At 42.6% G+C, this 25132-nt stretch overlaps 1 protein-coding gene across 4 annotated transcripts in view; it reads right to left on the bottom strand.

Annotated features, from left to right (window-relative positions):
* Nucleotides 1-6483: 6483 nt before the first annotated feature.
* Nucleotides 6484-25132, bottom strand: part of FBXO34 (F-box protein 34) — an 82511-nt gene continuing 63862 nt past the window's right edge. For 3 of the 4 annotated variants that reach the window (XM_028850220.2, XM_077937772.1, XM_077937771.1), the window contains exon 2: nt 6484-9700. In XM_028850220.2, the coding sequence (XP_028706053.1) occupies nt 7561-9690 (2130 nt within the window). In that variant the 5' untranslated portion in view covers nt 9691-9700 and the 3' untranslated portion in view covers nt 6484-7560. 4 annotated transcript variants of the gene reach the window in all.

Raw genomic sequence — 25132 nt, 5'->3', positions numbered from 1 at the left:
GCCTGGGTGACAGAGCAAGACTCCGTCTCAAAAAAAAAAAAAAAAATTGTTTTCCTCACTCTCATCCAGGCTGGATCACAGCAGCTGGATCACAGCAGCTGTGATCACGGCTCACTGCAGCCTCGACTTCCTGGGCTCAAGTGATCCTCTCACCTCAGCACCTCAAGTAGCTGGGACTATTGGCATACACTACCATGCTTTTTTTTTTTTTTTTTTTTTTTTTTTGTAGGGACAAGGTCTCCCTATGTTGCCCAGCCTGGTCTTGGACTCCTGGGCTCAAGCAGCCCTCCAGCCTTGGCCTCCCAAAGTGCTGGGATTACTGGCAGAAACAGATGAAATCTACTCCAGATAAAGATGCTACAAACATTGTTGAAATAACAGAGAGGTTTGAGATTTTGAAGTAAGTTATACTGCGGATAAAATACTGTCAAACAGCATCACATGCTACAGAGAACTCTTTCGTGAAAGGAAGAGTCAATCGATACAGCAACTTCATTGTTGTCTTAAGAAATTGCCATAGCTACCCCAACCTTCTGCAGCCACCAACCCTGATCAGTTGTCAGCTATCGATGTTGAAGCAAACCATCCACTAGCAAAAAGATTATGACTCAGAGCTGATAGTTGGCATGCTTTAAGCAATAAAGCATTCCTTAAAGCATGTACATTGTGTTTTAGACATAATGCTATTGCACACTTAGTACAGTATCACATAAACACAACTTGTATATGCACAAAAAATTCATGACTTGCTTTATTGCAGTGGTCTGGAACTGTTGGATGGAAGGAATTTTATCTAGAGCCTGGTGAACAGCTTCCCAGGTGTGCATCTAGGGCCTCCTAGGGATCATCAAGTTTTAGGAAATAGATTTCCTTCTTCCACAGGCACGGAGAAGGAAATTTTGCACTGGCCTTTGGGGAGCTGAAGAAGAGCTGCGGGGAGGCTTGTTCTGACATAAAATAGTGACTCTCTCCCTGCTTGAGATGTTCCACAGAAGGCTGTTTCTGGTTCACTTGCCCCTCCAGGTCCATTCCCTCCCCTTCATTCTGCTCACTGCCAGACAGACTGTGCTGGGAGTGCTGCATCGGCAGGCTCCAGGCCCTCTGAGGCTCAAGGTGTTCATTCCCTGGCTCCTTCCCTGCCATGTCTGTTTTCCTTCTTCCCTCCTTCCCATCCCAGCAACCACCCTCCTCCTTCCACCAGACCTGGGAACCATCATCCCAACCACACTCACCCTGTGGTTCTATTACACGTATCAGTAGTTCTCAACCCCACCTGCACCTGGAATCACCCGGAAGCTCCCACCCCCATTGGTTGATTTAATAGGTCTAGGGTGTGCCCTAAGCATTGAGAATTTTAAAAGCCCCACAGTTGATTCTAATGTGCAGCCACTACCCTGCCCAATACGATCCCCAACCAGGCAGCTGGGGCCTCTGCACTGGCTCCTGCACATTAGAAGGGCCAATCCTTTGGCATTCCTGCCCTGCGCCTCTTCATGGGGAAGGAGTTTGAAGGATCAAGGGGGCAGACACTGTCCCAGAACCTTTGTTCCCCTTATAAACCATTACCTAGGCTCCCAGAACCTCAGGACCTCCAGCCCTTCCACAGCTTTGTCCTCCAGACAGATCCCTTCAGCCTGAGAAGTGACTGAGGCGTGGCTCAGTAAGAGGGTGAGAGGATGCTGGAGGGGATGTGCTGCAGGAGGGCTCTCTGTGTTCTTGCCATGGGCCCTGCAAATACTGGGGAGGGCTTGTCCCTGTATCTACACCCTTATAATAAATCCTTGAATTTACTCATTTCAAGTGTGCAGCAGTTTCCTTTCAAGACCCTGCACAGAGCAGACTTAGAAATCTGAGGGGCCTAAAGCCAAGACTACTGGCCATGGAAAAGCAAAAGTTCACATGAGAGGTCCCAGCTTAGGCACTGGGGCAGCCAAGTCATCTCTGCTTAGGAGAGAAAATAAGGGCTGGTATAGAAAGGGAATTGCTCAAGACAGGCCACACACCCTGCAGCAGAATCATGCTGGGTTGTCTGTATAGGGGAGGATTGGTGAGGAAGGGCAGAGTGAAGGCCAACAGTTTGGTCCCAGAACAGGGAAGGCTGGGTGGGCCAGGCCTGGCTCCAACCCTACCCTTGAACCAGACTGCAAACACTCAAGTTATGCAAACAGATTAACCTCACAATGGAGAGGGAACAGATACAATTAAATACAACCTTGCTTTCCATTTTACTCATGTTTAGCAATTAATTTATTTTTTATTTAACTAATTGATTTTTAGTTTTTTAAGAACTTTATCAACATCTTCATATTTTTTGAGACAGGGTCACCCAAGCTGCAATGCACTGATGCAATCATGGCTCACTGCAGCCTCGACTTCCTAGGCTCAAGCTGTCCTCCTGTGTCAGCCTCCTGAATAGCAAGGGCTACAGGTGTGTGCCACCCACCACGCCCTGCTAATTTATTTTTTGTACAACGACAGGGTCTCACTTTGCTACCCAGCCTGGTCTGAGCTTAATTATTTTTCCACCTCAGCCTCCCAAAGTGCTGGGATTACAGGCATGAGCCACCATGCCGAGCCCTTCATACTTCTTAATAAACAGACCTGTGACTTCAGTACCAGTATGTGAAGGAAAAGTCCACCTTAATTCAAAAAGAACGAGAGGGGGGTCCCAAAAGGAGTTTGTTCTGAGGCCTGTTCTCTGCTCACTGAAGGACACTTGGATGACGGGGCCTCTGGGAGAAAGGGTGAAATGTTTTGTTCTGCCTTTCAGATAGAGGAACATCACCTCTTACATGGGCTGCTGCCGCATAGGGACTGCCATCTCTGCTTCCATTGCAGTTCTTCCCCGACACTGGCTCTGCTCCCCTAAAACTGTAAGGTCAAAGCAACCACCTAGAATGGTGAAGCTACTTACTGTGCTTTTCCTTACATCAGTTTGGTATAAATGCACTGGATGTTACCCAAGGGTTTATAACCACCAAAGTTTGCTCTTCCCATGAGGTTGTGCAAACATCAGCTATGGCCACAAATGATAGGCAGGAATGACATGTATGTCAGTTGAGACTGCACATCTCCCACACAGGTACCTTGATCAGCTCACAAAGATTAAAATACTAGCTTATTTGAGGAAAAATGAGAAAAAAAAAAGCCATCTGATTCCCAGCCTGGGCAACATGGCAAAACTCCGTCTCCACAAAAAAAAAAAAAAAAAAAATTAGCCAGGCATAGTGACATGCAGCTGTAGTTGCAGCTGCTTGGAAGACTGAGGCAGGAAGATCACTTGAGGCCAAGAGGTAGAGGCTGCAATGAGTCGAGATCATGCCACTGCACTCCAGTCTGAGCGAGACAAACCCTGTCTCAAAAAACCAGAAACAGCTGGGCGCAGTGGCTCATGCCTGTAATCCCAGCACTTTGGGAGGCAAAGTGGCCGAGGTGGGTGGATCACAAGGTCAGGAGTTCAAGACCAGCCTGGCCAATATGGTGAAACCCCATCTCTACTAAAAATACAAAAAAAATTTAGCTGCGCGTGGTGGCGCATGCCTGTAGTCCCAGCTACTCAGGAGGCTGAGGCAGAAGAATCGCTTGAACCCGGGAGGCTGAAGTTGCAGCAAGCTGAGATCATGCCACCACACTCCAGTCTGTGAGACAGAGCAAGACTCCATCTCAAAACAAACCAACCCCACAATCAGATTCCCCAAGTGCCAGACACTGCACAGTAGAGAATGCATTTAAACGAAGCATACCCGACATACAGCTAGATAACATCAGCTCTCATTGGTTTAGTCGGTGGTGTACAGAAAAGAAGAGCTCGCAGTGCAGGCTAATGTCATGTTTTTGAATCAGGCTGTAGACAGAGGAGGACAAACAGCCAGTCTGCTGAGTGAAGAAAGAATGGAGCTATGGAAAACACCTGGGAACACTCACATAAAAATAGTGTCCCAAGCTGGTCCAAAAAGGTCGGCACGGAGGTACTGACGAGTCCAAGATAGAAGCGGTGACTGGACAAAGCCCAGGAAGGGAACCTCTAGGTCATAACATAACCACTGGCTCAGAGCCTGCTGCTACGGGAGCTACTGGTGCTAAGAGCTGAGGTTACACCAGATGCACAATGAGAAGTACTGAGCAAACCCCACATAGCTGCAGTGGGAGTTTCCGCCAAGGAAGCTCCCATGAGACCAGCTGTGGCCAGAGGACAAGGTCCTCCAAGACTCCTTTTACCTACCTGTCAGGTTTCTCATACTAAACAGAAAATTATGGTATGGCCCAGAGCAGTCAGGTCCTGGAAGCACCCCTCATATTAAAATGGTCACTTGAGAGGAATGCATGCATTTTACAGGGTGTGTTGTGTGAGGCACTGTGGGCAAGGCCCTCTGAGTGCAGTGGGTGGGCAAGCTCCACAGTGGTCCCTCGGTATATCTGCAGATGCTAGTCCCTCATGGAAAATCGCTTAGTATTTGCATATAACCCACGCATAGCTTCCCATTTACTTTAAATCACCTCTAGATTGCTTATAATACCTAATGCAAACAGTTGTTATGCTTGTATTGTTTAGGGAATAATGACAAGAAAAAGTGTATGTTCACTACAGACACAATATTTTTTTCTGAGCATTTTAAATCTGAGGTTGGTTGAACCTGCGATGCAGAACCTACAGATGGGGAGGGCCAAAGATACAGTGACAGAAAAGAAGGGCATATGGCGGCAGATGTGCAGAGGGCGCTGAAAGGCACCCAGCCAAGCAGGGGCATAGGGTTGGGTTCCAAAAGAGGTATCTCCCAAGCACAGAGCCACCAATGTGCTTTAGGGTTTGAACAGTCCTCTCGTATGGCTGTTTTAACCTGGAGTCATTTGAGAGAGCCTAAAAAAGCAAATGTTAATCTTACTTTGGCCCTTCCTTAGCTTTCAATTTACTCCTTCTTTGGGTCTGGACCATCCACTGGGCAGGGGAGAGGTGAACCACTCCAGGGACAAGAGGGAGCAACTCCCTGACTCCTCTAGTTTCCATGGTTCTGGTTTTTGCTTCAAATGATCAAGTGAGGGCTTCAAGTATGAAGTAGGAGAGAAAAAAACTAAGCCAGGTGTATTGAGTCCCTGAAGAAAAGCTGAGGGGGGAGGTTTTCCCTTTTTTGGTGGGGTCAGGGTGCAGTGGGGACAGGCTAAGGTGCTGGTGCCCACACTGACACGTCTTTTCCTTTCTTGAATTCTGTGATCCTACAGCAATGCAGGAAAGCAGGTAGTGCGGCACTGCCAGAGACATTTTAAAAGTGGGCTGTTTTCACCAGCTTGGCACTAGAGGGCCCTGAAGAACAGCGTCTTTCACCTAAGGAGAAAGCTACACTTGTCTAGAAATGAAGCCCTGGGAGGGGGTATCCTCTGATGCCACCTGCTAATCCTCCACCTTTCATGCAGACAGCACTGGGAACCAGGTCCTGCCACACAGTTCAAAACAGATGATTGGCGATTTCTGAGGGACCCAAGTACTGCATGCCAACTGGGGCTGGGACATACTTACTGTGCCCTCTGCTCTTGATCACTTTAACCCCTCACGCAGTCACAGCTTTGTATCCCACAAGAAAACCAGATCAAGAGTGACCGACTTGTGAAAACCAACCAAGAGAGTTGTTTATCCAGTGTCCACGTTGGGCCAATGTAGAGCCATAGTCAATGTCAGCCATAGCTGACACTTACAGGCAAGTTGTATTCTAGGTCCTTTATGTTCATCTCCTTTAATCCTAATTACGAATCATAACAAACCAATTAAGAAGGTGCTACTGAGATGGCCAGTTTAGAGCAAATATAAGGGCAGTAGGACAAACACTGGAAACCTCAGTCAAGGCGACAACTAGGATTTAAAAGCATTTTCCAATATGCCTCACCTGGGTGAGTCACGAGGAAAAACACTCTTGAAGGAAAAGCTATTCTCAGCCTCCTCTTGATCCCATGTCACAGACAAATCTGATGAGCCTGAAGGCTGCAGCCTACCATGTCACCAAGCACATCAGCCCAGCACAGAGCCTACCCTACAGCCACATACCATCCTTCTCCACAGCCTGCAGCCGACACCGGTCACAAGGCTTTTTGGCGGGTACTCGATTTCAAGCCAGCCTAGTTTTTAGATCTTCCACCCACAGCAGCTTTCTGGGGCCCAACACCTCCCAACCCCACCAGGCACTACAAAGCTACAGGCCTGAATAGATCCTTAATGACTCCCAAATGACAATGCCTAGATAAGCTGGAAGAATCTCCTAGATAATACGTCACCCGAACAGGAAATACAGTGGTTGTGAACAGACAACAACGGAAGAACTGAAGGGTTGCAAAAATTTAAACTTCAATGTTAAGTGAAGATGGCCTCTTCTCTGACAGAAAAAAACACCTTATCTCCAACAATTCAAAATAATTAAAAAGAATTCTTATGATTCAATTTACAAGAACCTTCTTCAACATTGCATCAAAACAGAAAAAATCTTCGCAAAGCTTGGGTTCCATTTAAGATGCATGTTTTTATTGAAGTTTTAAAAAATTTTGTAACCAGACAGGATAAAGTAGACAAGAATGTTATGAGCTAACTATATAATATTCTCTCAATGTTGTGGATCACTAAAATATAATGAAGGATTGTTTTCTATGCTAATTTTCAGGTTGTCCAGTTAAACCATTATTTGGTATCCTTTGAGCAGGTTAGCCTTTCAACTATTTAGAGTTTCTTCTCAGAAACATTCATATATTATACAGGAAACATTCATAGTTTATTTGGGAAACATTCATATTTTATACAGGATGTACAAATTTAAGACTAGACAATTAAAAAAAACACACACAATTATAGCCGCAACACTATCCTAGCTGCATTGTGATTATGTTGTTCAGTTAGCTGTCCATTATATACAACTGGATTTTAATCGTGCTATTTACAGAGGGGCCAAAGCACTCATCTAAAGGTAAAGGCGCTCAGGTTTAATGTGCACTTTCATAGCCCTATGAAAACACAACCATTATATACACTGTAAACACCACAGGGCATGAAATCCATCTCCAGCCACAAACATCAATCTCACAGGATCAAGCATACGAGGTCTAAGGTGGGGTGCCTGACTTTTCTTTTTAAGAATACTTTTCATCTAAAAGTCCTGCTATTCTTTTCACAGGACACTATTCACTTATTTCAAAGATGGTGCCAGTGCTCAAAACATTTCTCAAACCCCTTTTTGAAGACTACCTGAGAGTGTCTGCAGTGAACTCTTCTGAATGTCCTGGATGGTGGTGAGTCTTCATCCTTGGAGGATGGGTTTGATTTAGGAAAACAGGCAGAGTTATTCACAGGCAACTGAAACAAACTGTGGGATACCACCAGGTTCAAATGTGAGATGCCACTATAAACAACAAGACCAATTTTTTTGTACGGCTCGTAAATTTAGAGTTTATGCCTGAGCAATGCAGTCCTGATGAAGTACAGATTCTTCTAAAGTGATGACTCAGGGGGCTACGCTCATTTGAATGGTGTATCTAGGTGTTTTGCAGTTTTAAAAATCGGTCCTTTCGTTGCCTCTCACATGGACTTTAGTATTCCTCTTCAGCTTCAGTCCCTTTTGCCTTCTTATGGATTGCCCGATTAAAGCTGTGGCAGGCAGGAACCCAGTGATTGTCATGAAGCCCCAGCTTACAGCCAGGGAATCCTTTCTGAGACCGGTGGCAGCACATCCAATACCCTGGCCCATAGGGCAATGCCTGGCAATAGGGCTTGGGGTGCCATCGGCACAGGGACACATCCCCTTTCACATACTTTTTCTTGCACTGTTTGCAAGGATCTTCTCTGTAGCGTGGATCTCGAACCCAGCGAGAATCTGCTGGCCTGATATTGTAGTACTCAATGATAAACTTGAAATAGCAGCAGGTACATTTAAGGGCCACTAAACTCTTGGTGGGAAGTAACCTGAAGATTTTTACCATAATGTGGTGGGGCAGAAAAGCCATGTACTGCTGAGGCTCCAAAAGCTGCTGGATTTTAAACCTGGTCTCCAGGAAGTCATGCGACACCTGCTTCTTCCAACTGGATGCCTCAAGCACTGGTAATGTACTTTCCACAGAAGAGACTGGCGGCACAAATGGCTCAGCAGACCCACTTTTTTCCTCAGATGCACTGTCACCCCCAGCAGCATCTTCAAGCTGGCTGGCCTCTGAAGCCTCTCTTGTTGTGCTTTCATTCAACTGGGAACAGTCTGACAAGTGCTGACCAGGTGGCAAAAAAAACAACATCCCTGGAAGTGGGTCTTCACAGGAGTTTAAACTGGAAGGCTGGTCTTTCTCTACCTTGGACACAGTGATACTAATGCACAAAGATTCTTTTCTTCTTTGATCAGGATTGTGGCTAGTAAGCGACACAAGCTCTCTGCTCATACAATCAACAGCATCTGTGGGCAATTCAGAGGCTTGGGAATAGGTATGAGAAGAAAAAGGTAACCCAACGAGTTCATCTGTCATTTCCACATCATACCTGTTGCTGTTTTTTATGGCAGTTTGTGAACCCGGCTCTAACTCTGCACTGTCTATGTGGAAACTCACTCCTGCTGGCAATGGGGGGCAGTCCTGAGAAGCACTGTCCCAGGCCTGGTCCTCTTTAGGAGAACAATGATCAGCTCTTGAGGGGCCACAATCCACAGATACAGACCCCACAGGATTCACCTGAGTGTCGGGTGCCTCCAAGGCGCCTTTCTTTGTTTTGCCTTCATCAGCCTGAGTGCTATTTGCAAGCAAAACTCTGCCCACATTTCGACGAAAGCTGTTATTCCTTGAGAGGCTCCCAGGCTCACGCTGGCCCTGCCGCTTCAGGCACTCAGACTCCAACTTGGCTACCATGTCGAGGACACGGACTGGTTCGCTCTGTGGTTCACCAACCTCAAGATTTCCCCTTTCTTCACAAGCTCCTGGGGCAGAACAGGACTCGGTGGCTGCGGGCACACCTCTGGATTGGCCAGAAAACCTCACAATGGCAGGTGAGTTTGTACAGTTTTTTGAACAGCTAGCTAGCAGAGCACTGGCTCTTTGCTCCAAGAAGGCAACCATCTGTATAACTGACAGAGGCCTCCCGGCATAGACTCCATCCCCACTGTCACTCACATAATGCACAGAACAGTGCTCAATGCCACATGCAAAAGGCTCAGGTTGGTAGCACCTGCTGTTAACTTCCTTCATCCTTTCAACCTGTACCTTGGCTTTTCTAAGATCCCCTGATTTTTTCCTTCTCTTAGTAGCTCTCCCATCAATATCCCAGGAACTTTTTATTTTCATAGATCCTATCCTGTTACTACACTGGTGGGCTGCAAAGAATGCAATTTTTTCCTTGGTATTTCCAGGTTTCACAACAGCCCAGATATCAAGTGGTCCTTCTTCTTCGCCCTGGTGGATCGTTGCAGATGGTGCATTCTTTTTGGTTTTAACATTCAAGCTGCTCTCTACAGGACTCTTCCCACTCATACTGCACAGAACATTTGGAGAAAGGATCCCAAACGGCTTTCGAGATGATGCTTTACCAAGAGAGGCTGAAGGAAAGACACTTGGTGTTACGTGGCTAGCTTTGCATGTTTCATCATTTACAGCCTTTTGGTGGTTCATAGGAGTTCTCTGCGTTTCCCTGCTGACTTCCGGGGGGTGCTCTTTCTTCTGGAGCTTCCAATATGGCTTTAGGTGCATAACAAAGCCCCTATAGGAAAGAAATACACATTTGATTCAGAAACCAATTTTGTTTTTAGAAAAAATGTTTTTAAATTTAAGCTCAGATGGTTCTAGCAACTAAGAAGAACATTTTCTACCAGTTCACTAAATCTTTACCAACTCTCTCATGATAGCTAGTTTTTACTGCACGTATCAAGAATAACAAAAAGCAAAATATAACCAGTTTATATGGTGTGTAGTACTTTTTTTTTTTTTACCGAAAATAAATCGGTTTTGACTGAAGAACTTCAGAAACTGACATCAGTTAACATTTGGTAAACTTAACCTTTTAAATTAAAAAAAAAATCTGAACTTCCTGAAGACACCTAAGTTTTAGGCATAGAAGAAAGGAAAGTATAAAAAGAACTCCTCCATGATCCCTGTTAGGTTTTTAAACACTCTTTCTAGATCATCACAATTAGCATTTTATTAGTTGCAAATAGCCCATCAAAATTATTGCTTCCTGGCCAGGCATGGTGGCTCACGCCTGTAATCCCAGCACTCTGGGAGGACAAGCAGGCGTATCACCTGGGTCCAGGAGTTCAAGACCAGCCTGGCCAACATGGTAAAACCCTGTCTTTACTAGAAGTACAAAAATTAGCCGGGCGTGGTGGGGCGCCTGTAATCCCAAATACTCGAGAAGCTGAGGCACAAGAACTGCTTTAACCCGGGGGCGGGGGCTGCAGCCAAGATCACACGCACCACTGCACTCCAACCTGGGCAACAGAGTGAGACTTTGTCTCAAAAAAAAAAAGAAAAAAAAAAAGAAAATTATTGCTTCCTAAACTATTCCCATACCACTGAATACTGAATATTTAGATGTTTATAATTTTTCACTTGTTTCCTTGTGTACTTTGCCCATCTATTAGTCTTGATTTTCTAAATAATTTATGTGTAGAAACATTTAACTGTCAAATTTCCTGTAACCATCTTAAATATAGACCCTACAGTACTTATTAATTCTAAAACCATTTTGAACTAGTTCAGAAAGATGGTGCCTTATTTTGGTCCTTGGCCAGGGCTAGAGATGGGAGCTATTTCAGAAATAAGACAAAAAGATGATTACTGCAGAGACTAGTGTTCTAGTCCCTGCCACATCACTGATTATCTAGACAGGGTGATTTTACCTTGGGCAAGTCACTTCCTCTCTCGGCCTCAGTTGAAACGTTAACTGAGGGGTTGAAATACTAGATAACCTAATGAACTGGTCAAATGTACGATTTACATAAAATAGCACACAGATACACAAAACACCCTGGACGGAAGAAAGAGTATTTTCTAGGGATGCCTGGACTCCTGCAAAATAAACTTAGAAACTAAAATAAAGATCTGCAGTCCCAGTTTGGTGGGAGTGAGGCAACAGCACCTACAGGTCTAAGCACGTGAAGTTTCACCTGCTCTTGCTCACTGGGACAGCAGCTGAACACATACATCTCAGAGAGCTCAGTTTATTCATCCTCTGCTCCACATTTACCGGGTGCCAGCCATATGGCAGCCTCTGTGGTAACTGATTTCAGGTTATCAGTTTTAATCACCAAGAATGAAAGTGATCGTCTAGAACAAGTTTACCTTTCACTTCAACTTTTAAATCCTACGTTCTAGTCTCAGATAAAAGAATAATTATGGATACTGTTATCTTCTAGCCAGATAAAGAGAAATTTTGCATTTAAAGCATACAAAAGTGTTTTTTAAAAGATACTCCTGAAACAGGAGCCAGGCATGGTGGCTCACACCTATAGTCCCAGTGCTTTGGGAGGCATAGGTAGGAGGACCCTTTGAGGCCAGGAGTTTGGGACCAAGTTTATTCCTGGTGATTAAAACTGATATGTGAAAACAGTTACCATAGAGGCAGCCATATGGCAGGCACTCAGTAAATGCGGAGCAAACAAGGATGAATATACTGAGCTGTCCAAGATGTACGCTTCAACTAGGAAAGCCTGGACAACATGGCAAGACCTCATATCTAAAGAAAAAAATGTTTTTAATTAGCCAGGTGTGATGGCACGTGCCTGTAGTCTTAGCGAATAGGGTGGCTGAGGCAGAAGGATCGCTTGAGCCCAGGAGTTTAAGGTTACAGTAAGCTATGATCACGCCACTATACTCTAGCCTGGGCAATACAGCAAGACCCTGTCTCCAAAAACAACAAAAAAACAAACCCAACTAAACAACCAAACAAAACCTTTGAAATAGATATTATCAAGGTCTTTCTGATCTTTGGCAATTTATAGTCTAATCATCTGTAGAGATCTTCCCCCTTTCTGCACTGTGACAGTTTTAATAGCTTTCTATTATTATACTGTATAGTCTTACAAATACAGCCACCCAGAATTCAAGAACAGATGACATATAAATGAATAAAAGAGGCACACCTAGTGCTATCTCTCTGTGCCAACTATTTTCTGGGTTTTCATATCCGTTCAACCCCATTCCTAAATGAAATGAAATGGAAGTGTCAAAAAACCCAATAAATTCTCACATAATGATCTCATTACACAGTATCTATGAACAAATTTAATTTAAACTTTAGCAGTATGTGTGCCATTTTGGATTGCACAATATGTTCTCTTCGACTTCTTCCCCCATGTATTATTTTAGGTGCTATTATTGACAGACAGGGACATTAAAAAGAAACTAATGTAATTACAGAAGGCTTTTATTTGCATTCGAGCTTTAAAGTCAGCTCAACTAACACTATGTGTACAAGATTTCAGCGAGATTAAAATAGGAGATGATCCCAGGGAACAGATGTGAGGGAAGGAAAATAGCCAATAAGGACACACAAGGTGACTGCTGGGAAGTGCGGTGATCCTGTGAGACCCCTGAAAGAAGCAGGACATTTAGGCACCAGCTCCAATCCCTCACTGGTTGAAGGTTGCCTGAGGTTAGCCTTTCCCCCTTATGTGCTGGGTTTGAAAGCCCTGAGGCAGAAAATAGAAAGCTGTTGGCAAGATGTAGAGAAACTACAAAAATCTAAGTTTTGTTTGAAACCAGTGATGGCCTGAGAGGATATAATGCAGGAAGCAAAGGGCATCTGCTGCAAAAATCCATAAAGCAAAAACTTTAAATCTCTAACACATTACAACAGATGGTGGCACTTTCCCACCCCCAAGTCACCCCCACACACAAAGACAGGCATGGGTGGGGTAAAGCTCCAGCTACGTTTCCATGGTTGCCTACCTCTTCATCACAATTGTATTTTAAACTATTGCTATAATAAAGTCCTGCTCTCTTGCAATAAAATAAAATGCAGGTTTATAGCACCTACACATCAATGTTCCCTAGATTCTCAGAAAGGCCCTTAAAAGAAATTAAGATCCCCTAGGCCCATTAAATCACAATTTCTCAGACTGGGCCCAGAATCTGTTTTTAATGTTAGGTTGAAATTGAAAGGGACTTTAGAGGTCACGTGTTAGATCTAATGTAAAAGTGGGATTCTAGATGTGAACTTAGGTGCTGGGCTACTAACAGGGGTTAAGGTGGAACTGCCCAACAAAAAATCAAGCAGACAGTCCATACTGAAGCATCTTATCGAAGGGCTGGGTAAAAACAAGGGGAGGGAGAGCATTAGGACAAATACCTAATGCATGCGGGGCTTAAAACCTAAATGACAGGTTGACAGATGCAGCAAACCACCACGGCACATGTATACCTATGTAACAAACCTGCACATTCTGCACAGGTAACCCAGAACTTTAAGTTAAAAAAAAAAAAAAGAAAGAAAAAAAAAAACCACAAGAAGTCAAAAGTTCATGGTGGAGGGGTGACTAGAAGCTGAGAGGGTGAGCACCAACGACAGCGACTCTCTCACTAAGCTTGGTTATGAAGGACAGTCTCAACATACCTGTCACCTTAAATCCTTTCCAGGTCTACAGGGAGATATAACAGTGAACCAGGTATAATTTGAGCAACTTTATTCCAGTAAAGGCCCAAATCCTGTATTCAATAATTCCACTATTCCTTTTAGACTCTAAGTTCAGCTTAAAAAAGAAAACTCTCACCTAAATAGAGTATACACTCCCCAAAATGAAGCCATAAAAGACAACTAAACTTTCCTTTTAAAAAAATGTAGTTGGATAAATCCCAACACTTCAAGAGTCATACTAACTCTTGTCCACAGAGGGGTAAACCTGATGACAAATCGAATGACAATATGTGGTCAGAATAGGGGAAAGGACGAGATTTCTCTTACTGCTAATAGGAAGCCATAATATCAAAGGCAGATGCCGGTTTTCTAACTTGTTAGTCTTCAGCCTTGCTTATCAAAACAAGTTAGAAGATAAGGCAGTTCATGTGTCTTTCTGGTTCAGTAAAGGCACAGGAATGCTAATTCCAAAAAGGAGTCACTTATTAGCATAACAGCCACTCTTTATTTATAAAAATCGGAGGAATAATGGCTGGGGGCAGTGGCTCATGCTAGTAATACCAGCACTTTGGGAGGTGGAGGCGGGCGGATCACGAGGTCAGGAGTTCGAGACCAGCCTGGCCAACATGATGAAACCCCATCTCTACTAAAAATACAAAAATTAGCCGGGTGTGGTGGTGGGCGCCTGTAATTCCAGCTACTCAGGAGGCTAAGGCAGGAGAATTGCCTGAATGCGGGAGGCGGAGGTTGCAGTGAGCTGAGACCACATCACTGTACACTGGCTCTGGGTGACAGAGCAAGATTCCGTCTCGTGGGACCAAAAAAAAAAAAAATTGGAGGAATAAAAATAGAGTAGTATACAAAGGCCCCTTCTCATTATCTAATACCTTTAGAGAGGAAAAAAGTATACAGTAAGGAAATTCATCATTTGTTTCTTAAAAACTGTAGAAGCTTCCAGAGACCATCTTATGACAGCCTTCTTCACTGGACCATTGTACAAATAATTAGCAACTCGGCAAAGTGCTGCAGATATATATAATGAAATCCTTGTTTTCAAAAATGAGGAAGCACAAATAAAGTGACTTCTGAAGTCCCACAGCTAGGCAGTGGTAAAATTAAGATTAGAATTAGATAGGAAATACAGTCTCCTGGATCTATATTTTCCCCACTATGAAGGACGATACATCAAAAACCTATGATAAATTATGACACAAATAAAATTAAATAATTCTGACAGCATCTATTCCAAGAACTTTTATCTTTCAAATTAGGTCAGTTTTTCATAAGTGCCACATAAAACTACTACACAGAGCTGTGATGCATTAAGGCAGACAGATCACATAAACCATACTAATATAAAAGCATACAAAGGCTGTTTTGATGGCTATTAAATTGGAAAAAATGCCAAGAGCAGGAGGGTGTGAATATAGGCAGAGGCACAAGAAAAGACGTCCCCCTCCATATGTCTCTAAGCACTGACAGAAAGAATGCATCCAACTCCCACAGCATGCCTGTTTTAAAAAAGAAAAAAAGGGGGAAAAAAACCCTGTAAGTCAGAAAATGCAGTATTTCTCAAATTAACTTTCAAAATATTGGGGGATGGCTTTTTTGGGGAGGCAATCCACTCCTTTTCTTTTTAGGGAATATTCTCTAAAACCAACTCAAGGAACTTCTAAATTTGCCTTACGAGGATTGGGTGGTTAGGGTTAGTGGTGCACGACAGAAAAATCCTTTATTGTCTGTTAATGGATACTAAGTAATAAAGAGAATGGCCTTTGGAAACACATGTATGGTTTTCAAAAGCTCATCGCTCACGGTTTCCATCTTAGAATTCACAATGGTATTTAAATACAGCACCTACCTGCTTCAAAGTTATCTATAATATTGACCAAATGAAGCTAACTTCCAGAAAGTAGAGTAGATAAGCTTAATGGGACAACCAAGTATCCAAAACATATTAAAAAGGAATATTGACAAGTTGGGAACAACAGCCACTATCCTTTGCTTTTCTATTGTGTTCACAATCAACGCAACACCTAATACTGTTGGACAGTATTACAAAATAGTGAATTAGTAATATTATGCAAATTAACACAGGTCCCCAGCCTGCTTTTGTTGGAGCAGGGAGGGAAGAGAAGGGCCTGGAGGAAAAGAACTTCTGCTTAGGCTGTTGTGAATTATTAAATAACAGTTCAGGATAGAGACAAAATGAAGTATTCATTTTGTTAAACTTAACCATGTCTAAGTTAATCTGTAGTCATTTCCTATTGCTCCTGTGACATAATGCCAAACACCCACAAAACTCCAGCATATCACATTTACTGCTACACAGGCAAATGAAAAGCCTACCACTGGTAAATGCCACTAGAATGAACACCAAAATGCAGATGAAACCTAGTAAAAAGTTAAAGTCCAAAAAATTAATACATTTTGAAAAGTACATTGAGCATTACCAGGAAAATTTAATTTCCAAGGATTTTTCAGATATTCAGAGTTCCTGTTAACAACTCTCTTGCATATTTTACCTATTCTAATTTTTTTTTTACAGAAAATGAAGGAAAATAAAACTCCTATCCCTTTGCATAGCAAACCACTACTTCCTTGAGTGGGCTGACGCTTGCTTTTACTTTGAAACCAATCATTCTTCCATATGACAAAGATACTTTGCTTGGCCAACTTTAGTAAGGATTCCGAACTTTCTTCTAGGCCCATCTGTGCAGTTCCTTACAAAATCCAGTTTTAGCAAAAGACCCCCTCCCATCTTCAATATCTGATCAAGTTCTTCATTTTCTACCATCTCCCAGGTGATGTCTGATCACCCTGGCTTGTCTTCAGCAAGAATCCTGTTAGATGGGTTTAGCCAGAATCCCCCTTACTCCAAATGCTTCCTCTTAGTAGTTTACCTTCGACTGACCCCTACCCTGTTCATTGCCCATGATGTATTTGGAGTTGAGCCCAAACTCTTTCCTTTGCTGCAAGATCCCGTTGCAGTGGTCCCTATATACTTATCGCCACGGTCCTGAATAGTCTTCTTTGCCCACCTTTAACAAGTATCATTAGTTTTTTTCTTTAACATACATTTTTATGTAAACATAAATTTTTAAAAAATATTTTTAAGGCAATAGCAATTTCTGACATCACTTGCATACGCAGTACTTTCAAAGAGTTGATGAGAGCTTTAACATATGCCCTATTTGACCAAAATGTAACTCAAACAAAAGGCTCTCTCTCTTAAGGGATAATATTCAAGATTCCAAGGCTAACCTGGAATCCAGTTCAAAAATCCATTATGTGTCAAATAACATTTGATATGAAAAATAAGAGTACAGCTACTAATTCTAGAGTATAAATGCAACCTGACACTGCACATGTCTGCCACCATACACACAAATCCCTGGCTGGACAATGATCTTAGGCCAAGTACCTAACACATGCCACCTGGGCACAGGCTGGCCCATTAACACAGTTATATGTAACTGAATTTTAAAATGGCTTAACCCCGGGGAAAGAAAAAAAATAGGCTAAAATAAAAGTTCAGAGCCAGCCAGGCATGGTAGCTCACATGTGTAATCCCAGCACTTTGGGATACCAAGGCAGGAGGATCACTTGAGCACAAAAGTTCAAGACCAGACTGAGCAATATAGGGAAGTTCCCTATTTATCACCTCCCCCACCCCGACCCTGCCAAAAAAAAAAAAAAAAAAAAAAAAGCTGAGCATGGTGGAATGTATTTGTAGTCATATTTGGGAGGTGACCATGGGATTGCTTGAGCCCAGGAGTTAAGAGTTTGCAGTGAGCTACGATCATGCCACTACATTCCAGCTAGGGCTAAATAGAGGGACTTGGTCTCAAAAACAAGCAAACGTTGGTAAAAATTCAGGGTAATAAGTATTAGTGCACCAAGCAAAAGGGTTTGCTTGCAAGCCAGGCACAGTGGCACACCCCTGTACTCCCAGCAACCCGGGAGGCTGAGGTGGAAGGATAACTACAGCCCAGTTGTTTGTGTCCAGCCTGAGTAACACAGCAAGACCCGGTCTCTAAAAATAATAGTTTATAGCATCAATGTAGACAAAAGAGTTGGCAAGTTAAGACTTCTGTCAGCAATACTGAGTGGGAGTGAAGGGGGTGGGGAATTACTTCAGAAATAGGCCCCATGCTGTTTACCAAAGAAAGCCAAAGTCACTGTCCTGCCTGCCCACCTGCTGAGTAACTGTTCTTCCTTCTACCACATGCCTCTAGGATCTGCTGAACCAAGACTGAAGTAGCAATTTGTGCACTGGCTGGTTAAGGCATACTCTGTTTAGAATTACTACTTGTAAAGAAATGAGATTTATGTTCAACAGAAAACTAAAAAAAATGAGCTTTGGTGCCTGTTTTTGTAGCTTACCAAGGCAAATTTAACTATTGGGGTTAAAAATCAGCATTCCAAGGGGTACTGTGAGAAATAAATCTATACTATAGATCATTGGGCAACAAGAGCCCAAATTGTAATGTTATCTGGTGTATTTGTCTTATCCTTCAAACAAAACTATTCCTTAAGTACACAGAGGGAATCTTCATCTTTTTATATTATTCTGCAGAATCCGACAATACTTGGAATTCCTAAAGCCTTACATCGAGGATAATGGCTTATACAAAGGATACAGAGCACCTAGTTTCAAGGTAAAATTTGGGCCTTTGGAACCAGGTTAGCATAGATCCAGGACTGGGGGAGAGGGGACAGGTGATTAAAGGAGCAGTTACAAGTCCTACAAATTCCTGAATATCAGTATATATTACTTAATATGGTTATGATCATATTGTACATACAATGTACTTTTTTATCACAAGGAGATATTTTCCATGTTATTACATGGTCTTCAAAACCAATATTGTAAATGTGTAAGTACCAGAGTATATTTAACCATTCTCTCTAAACCTGGACATTATAACATTTTCATGAGTACAGTCTCTTATGCATTTAAGGGTATGTCCTTAGGAAATATTTCCAAAAGTGAAATTCTTGAGTCAGAGTGTATTTTCACAACTGGCTATATCTTGCCCAACCACTCTCCAAAGGGATAATGCTAATTTTCACTGCTACCAGCAAGACAAGCGTGCAAGTTTTATGGCAAGGGTTTTGTATCTTAGAGAATTGTTTTTAGGCCTAAGAAAAGAAATCAAGGTAGAGCTAGAGATAAAAAGTACAAATGAGACGAGAATAACTTGTTTTTATTCTAGAATAGTAATAGCTCTAATACCTCTACAATGTTTACTATGTGCCAGGTACTGTTTTAAGCTCAAAATATCCATAAAATCCCAAGAAGTACATACTCTTATCTACAACTGTAGATGAAGAAACTGAATCAGAGATGGGTTAAGGAACTTACAAAGATCAAGGTCACAATACCCATAAAAGAAGTACATACTCACTGGCCGCAGTGGCTCACGCCTGTAATCTTAACACTTTGGAAGGCCGATCATGAGGTGAGGAGATGGAGATCATCCTGGCTAACACAGTGAAACCTCATCTCTACTGAAAATACAAAAAATTAGCCAGGTGTGGTGGCACATGCCTGTAGTCCCAGCTATCTGGGAAACTGAGGCAGAAGAATCGCTTGAATCCAGGAGGTGGAGGTTGCAGTGAGCCCAGACTGTGCCACTGCACTCCAGCCTGGACGACAGAGAGAGACTCCATCTCAAAAAAAAAGTACATACTCTTATCTTCAATTGTAGATGAACAAACTGAATCAGAGGCAAGTTAAGAAACTTGCTAAGATCACACAGCAAGCATATCATGGAGTTGGATATGTGTGCAGTCAGGAGCCAAAACCTATGCTCTTACTACTACACTATGCAATGAGGAAAGGAAATTCTGAAGGGCCCATGGCGGGGTACTCCTCAGCAAGCTTATTCTCAAGTGGCAAGTGGAGTATAAGATGTGTGACTGTGAAAGGAAGCAGAACTGGGGCTTCAGGTTCAATTCTGGATGCCTCAAGTTTGATACCTTACTTAAAATTAATTCATTTGTTTATCAAATATTTAACTTCCCTCTAAGCGTCAGACATTGTGCTAGCCTGTGGCTTCAGCATGAACAAAACTGAGCAATTTCTGCCCTCAAGGCACATTTGAGACAGATGCATTAATTCCTTAGCCTTTCATTCATTTCCAAATCTGTAATTTTCTAATGTATTGAAATCAACTTAGGAATAAAAGCAACCATCATTAGAAACATTCAAGTTTTATTTTTGGCAAAAAGAGACCTCAAAAATTGAATATGATAGTCTTGAACAGAGGCCTGAGGACAGATGACATCATCAAAGAGTAAGGCTGGTACAACTATACAGAACACCTGGAAGAGAATCTGCACAGATATACTGTTGTGGTGTCAATTTATAATGGATTTACTTACAAAACATTGTTCCATAGAATGAGAAATGCTAGAGAACAGAAGAAAATGACATTAAAATATAACCATAGGCATGAGCCGGGTACAGTGGCTCATGCCTGCAATCCCAGCACTTTGGGAGGCTAAGGTGAGTGAATCCATTGAGTTCAGGAGTTAAGAGACCAGCCTGGGCAACATGGTGAGACCCCATCTCTACTAAAAACACAAAAATTAGCCAGGCATGGTGGTAGACATCTGTGGTCCCAGCTACTCAGGAGGCTAAGGCAAGAGGATCTCGAGTCCAGGAGGTAGAGGTTGCAGTGAGCCAAGATCGTGTCATTGCACTCTAGCCTGGGCGACAGAGTGAGACTGTCTCAAAAAAAGACTGAAGAGACCTATCAACCAAACACACCATATAGGATTCTGAGTCAGACCATAAAATAGTATGTGTGTGTGTGCGCACGTGTGCGTGTACGTATTCTGTATGTGTGGATGCATTTTTTTTTTACACATTTCTGGAAAGTTCTCAAAATGTGTGTATGCATTTTTAAGTCCTCATCTCTTACAGATAACATCCTGAAATATTTTTGGATTAAATGATACAGTATCTGGGATTTCCTGCAAAATAATATGGGAGAAAAGAAATGGATGGGAGTCCTGAGCAAACAAGACTGGCTATGAGATGATCAACTGCTGAAGCTGCATGATGGCTAAGTGGGGGGGTTTCTCACTACTATTTCTGTACATAGCTAAATTTTTCCATAATTGTTGTTTTTAAAAAGGAGAACTAAACAAATGGGAGCATTTGGAAAACACTGTATGAATGAGCCTTAAAATGTTCATTATGCACATACAGTGTAGAGCCACAAACTGTCCGATTTGGAGTTAGGAAACTGGAATTCAGTGGTTCCCTAAGCCAGGCAGCTCTGCCGGGACTGATCTGAAGTCCCTCCCAACTGAGCTCCAGGCTGTCTGATGCAGTCGCTCCTTCCTGGTTCAAACAACGAGCACCAACACAAGTTCTTGCCCTACTCCACACCCATTACTGAAAACCGAACAGGAAATAAATCAGAAAGCAATTTTTAAAAGATAAAAAGAAAAGGAGACAAACACATGGGAAGTCTAACAATAAAAAAGAACTGAAAGACAAGAGCAGTCAAGACCAATCAATCCAATTCCTAATTAAATACATATAATTTTCAGTTCCTCATTCTGTAATCTAAATGAGCAGTTTAATTAGTACCTGAATCTGCCTTGTATAAGTGCACTTAACTTTCACACGTTAAAGACATACATATATGAACATTTAAATAAACGCATAGGAAATTTTACCATTCCAAGGTATCTCATTCTAAATCCTTTCGTAACAAAAATAGTCACCTCCCACATTCAGTCATGTAGGAAGGGAAAATGACAGTACTAATTTTAAAATATTAATGATGTAGCCATTAATATTTTTTGAACAGTTGGCATGTAGTTATACATTACTCTAAAGAGCTTCAAATTTCATCTTCGAGACAACTCTATGAGCTAGATATAACTATTATTCCCATTTCATAAACACAGAAACTGATTGATTAAAAGTGTAATAAGAATTTTAGGCCAGGCGCGGTGGCTCACGCCTGTAATCCCAGCACTTTGGGAGGCCGAGGTGGGCGGATCACAAGGTTAGGAGATCCATTCATCCACGGTGAAACCCCGTTTCTACTAAAAATACAAAAAAATTAGCTGGGCGTGGTGGTGGGCACCTGTAGTCCCAGCTACTCAGGAGGCTGAGGCAGGAGAATGGCATGAATCCGGGAGGCAGAGCTTGCAGTAAGCTGCGATCACACCACTGCACTCTAGCCTGGGCGACAGAGCGAGACTCTGTCTCCAAAAAAAAAAAAAAAAAAAAAAAGTGTAATAAGCATTTTCAAATGATCAATTATACAAATGGCAGTTCATCGTAGAATACTAAGTACTGGGTCATTTTTTAAAACATGCTTTATAGTATTTTAAACAAAGCTATATGCACACACATCTAACAGTCAAATAGTCAAATTAGTTGCCTAAAAGTCACCAAATTGGTTGTACAGAAGTTCCTACATACAGTATATTTATTATTGTATTTTATACACCCTCTAATCCCAGTTCTTCATTATCTAAAAGGAAATATAAGTCACAGATCAAAGTCAGAAGTTTGTTTTAACAGAAATGTTTCCCATTGCCCAGGAAATGGCTGAAGATAACTGAACATACACAGACCCAAGATGAACAAAAAGCCAAAGGAAAGTGTTATCTACCATCAACTCCTCAAGGGCAGGATCCCAAGTGTGACATTTTTATAACCCCCTACACCCCTAGGATCAAGCACAGAACACTTTTCACATACGAGGCACTTTTCCATAAAAAGTAAACACCAGAAACTACAACTGCATTCTAATCCCCTACGTCTTCAATCTGATCTCCAAATAAAGGAGGAAATAATGCTAAGGAACTCCTTTGACTAAAAGCACCTGCCCTTCACCTGCACTCCTTTGACTTGAAAACACAAGCCCTTCACCTGCCCTCCACTCAATCCACTGCAATGGGTCAACCTAACTTGCCGGGTGGGGAAACCCCGTTTGAAAAGGCAAGCCATCCCCCTCTGGGGACCATTTCATAAACCCTATTCCCCAAATCCCACTATACCTCCCACAAGGAAGAGTGTGTTCTACCACAAAACTACCTTATTTCCCCACAAGTCTCACCATCTTGTCACCAATGGATGAAAACTCAGTGCAGCAGTGTCAATCTTTTTTGGATGCTGGACCCTTCCTAACATCTGAGAAAAGGTCTAAGTTCTCTGCTGCCCAAAAACATCAAAGCACACACATAAGTGATTTTGGTAGGATTTGGGGAAAAGCTCAGGGCTCCTGATTAAGAGCTCCTGCCTGAGTTCCTCTAACTTTGCCCTCCATGTTCACAGTGGCCTGATCCTGTCAATTTTACCTTTCCTCTCTGCTTTGTGAGCATCTTTATCACATTTTACCCATGGCAACTACTGAAACCACTTCTCCAACTAGCCACTCGTTGCCCAGATCACATCTACTGCCCCACCCCAACCCCATCAATATTACACAATGGCTACTAACTATATGCCTTGTTGAATTCCCAGAACTGTGCCTTCCCTGGGACACTTCCCAGGTTCCACCCTGTCTTCAAGATAGAAGTAATCTTATTCTTTTCTGTGTCCATCATAGGGCACACAGCACAGTCCCCTGTACATGGTAAGTACTAATTAGAGTGAATATGCATCAAACTTAAGGACTTAAACCAGCCAGTCAGCAAGAATCTCGTTAAGTGGAAGTTTGTGAGAGTCTGACTAATCAATCCTTGAGCAGCCCACGAACTTAATGCAATTAAGCAACTCCACCTGATCAGTGCCCTGCTTTCTCTAAGATGAGCGGCGGAGAAGGTGGAGAAAAAGAGGACACTTCATCTTGGTTACTGTTCTGCAAAGCACAACAGACTTTGGCTAGTGTAGCAGCTTTTTTCCAGCGCTCTAGTTACTAAAACATTCCTATGTAATCAGATTTTAAGGAAAATTCTACTCAGCAGCCATGTGTAAACAAACACTTCCACAATAAAGTTATTTAACTTAATACTATCAGTTTAACTAGAATAAAAACAACTTTCATGTTGTTAATAACCTCCAGGATGGAACAATCTAGACATGCAGGCATTTAGCTATGAGTCAGGTGACCTCCCTCTCATTTTCAAAGCACCAAACCACATCCTTTAAATACTAAAATATACAGACACTAAGTCCCAACAAGAAACACTGTAAAGTCTCCCCATGATTCTTCACTACATTAAACACAGCTGTCTAACAGGGTCATGTTTACGTAGATTTAAAAAAAAAAAAAAAAAACAGCCACCCCAGCATTAGCACTAACAAAAATTCCTGATAAACAGACTCCTACACACCCAAACCAGAAAGGAACAGGACACCAACAAGCTTAAAAATACTTCTATCTTTAAGGTTTATGTTATAAAAACATAATTAATTAAACTATATCCTGTTACATTTTGGTTATTTCTGTATAACAGTTTTTATATATTTTTAAGAGCCACAAGGTTTTATTATTACTTCAATAGGAATCTCACTTCCCTGGTTCTAGATTAATTGTAAAGTATGCACAGTTCACACCCAGAACCATTAGGTATTTCAATTATTAACAAACCAAACCACAAAGGAGAATCTGATACCCAAGATCAGATTTTTTTTTGGAGACGGAGTCTCGCTCTGTCGCCCAGGCTGGAGTGCAGTGGCCGGATCTCAACTCACTGCAAGCTCCGCCTCTCGGGTTTACGCCATTCTCCTGCCTCAGCCTCCCGAGTAGCTCCACCGCCTCGCCCGGCTAGTTTTTTGTATTTTTTAGTAGAGACGGGGTTTCACCGTGTTAGCCAGGATGGTCTCGATCTCCTGACCTCGTGATCCGCCCGTCTCGGCCTCCCAAAGTGCTGGGATTACAGGCTTGAGCCACCGCGCCCGGCCCCAAGATCAGATTTTAATGCTGGGTTATTAGATGGTAAAACTAGAGCACAGCAAACAGCAAAACCAAGAGGGATGAAGTCAAGGGCAATGTGGTAAGAGTCAGAAATTATACAAAACTCCCTCAACAACGATTTCTTTTTTTTTTTTTTTTTTTTTTTTTTTTTTTTTTTTTTTTTGAGGCGGAGTCTCGCTCTGTCGCCCAGGCTGGAGTGCAGTGGCGCGATCTTGGCTCACTGCAAGCTCCGCCTCCCGGGTTCCCGCCATTCTCCTGCCTCAGCCTCCCGAGTAGCTGGGACTACAGGCGCCGCCACCACGCCCGGCTAATTTTTTTGTATTTTTAGTGGAGACGGGGTTTCATTGTGTTAGCCAGGATGGTCTCGATCTCCTGACCTCGTGATCCGCCCATCTCGGCCTCCCAAAGTGCTGGGATTACAGGCTTGAGCCACCGCGCCCGGCCAATTTCTGAGAGTAAACTTATTTTCACTCTCCTGTTACCAATCTTAAAGACAACGACTATTAGTACAAATAAAAACAGTAATCATTCCAGCAGTAACCACAAACTGCTGGGATTTGTGTCTTATGGATCCAACTTTTTCCTTTTCCCTCAAAGCAGGATCCTACGCCCTAGGCAAGGTCACCTTGTAGCTAACAGCACACTAGAAAAGAGAAAACAC

Source organism: Macaca mulatta, chromosome 7, assembly GCF_049350105.2.
Source record: "Macaca mulatta isolate MMU2019108-1 chromosome 7, T2T-MMU8v2.0, whole genome shotgun sequence".
Lineage (NCBI taxonomy): Eukaryota > Metazoa > Chordata > Mammalia > Primates > Cercopithecidae > Macaca > Macaca mulatta.
This window is presented reverse-complemented; position numbering and strand designations above follow the sequence as displayed.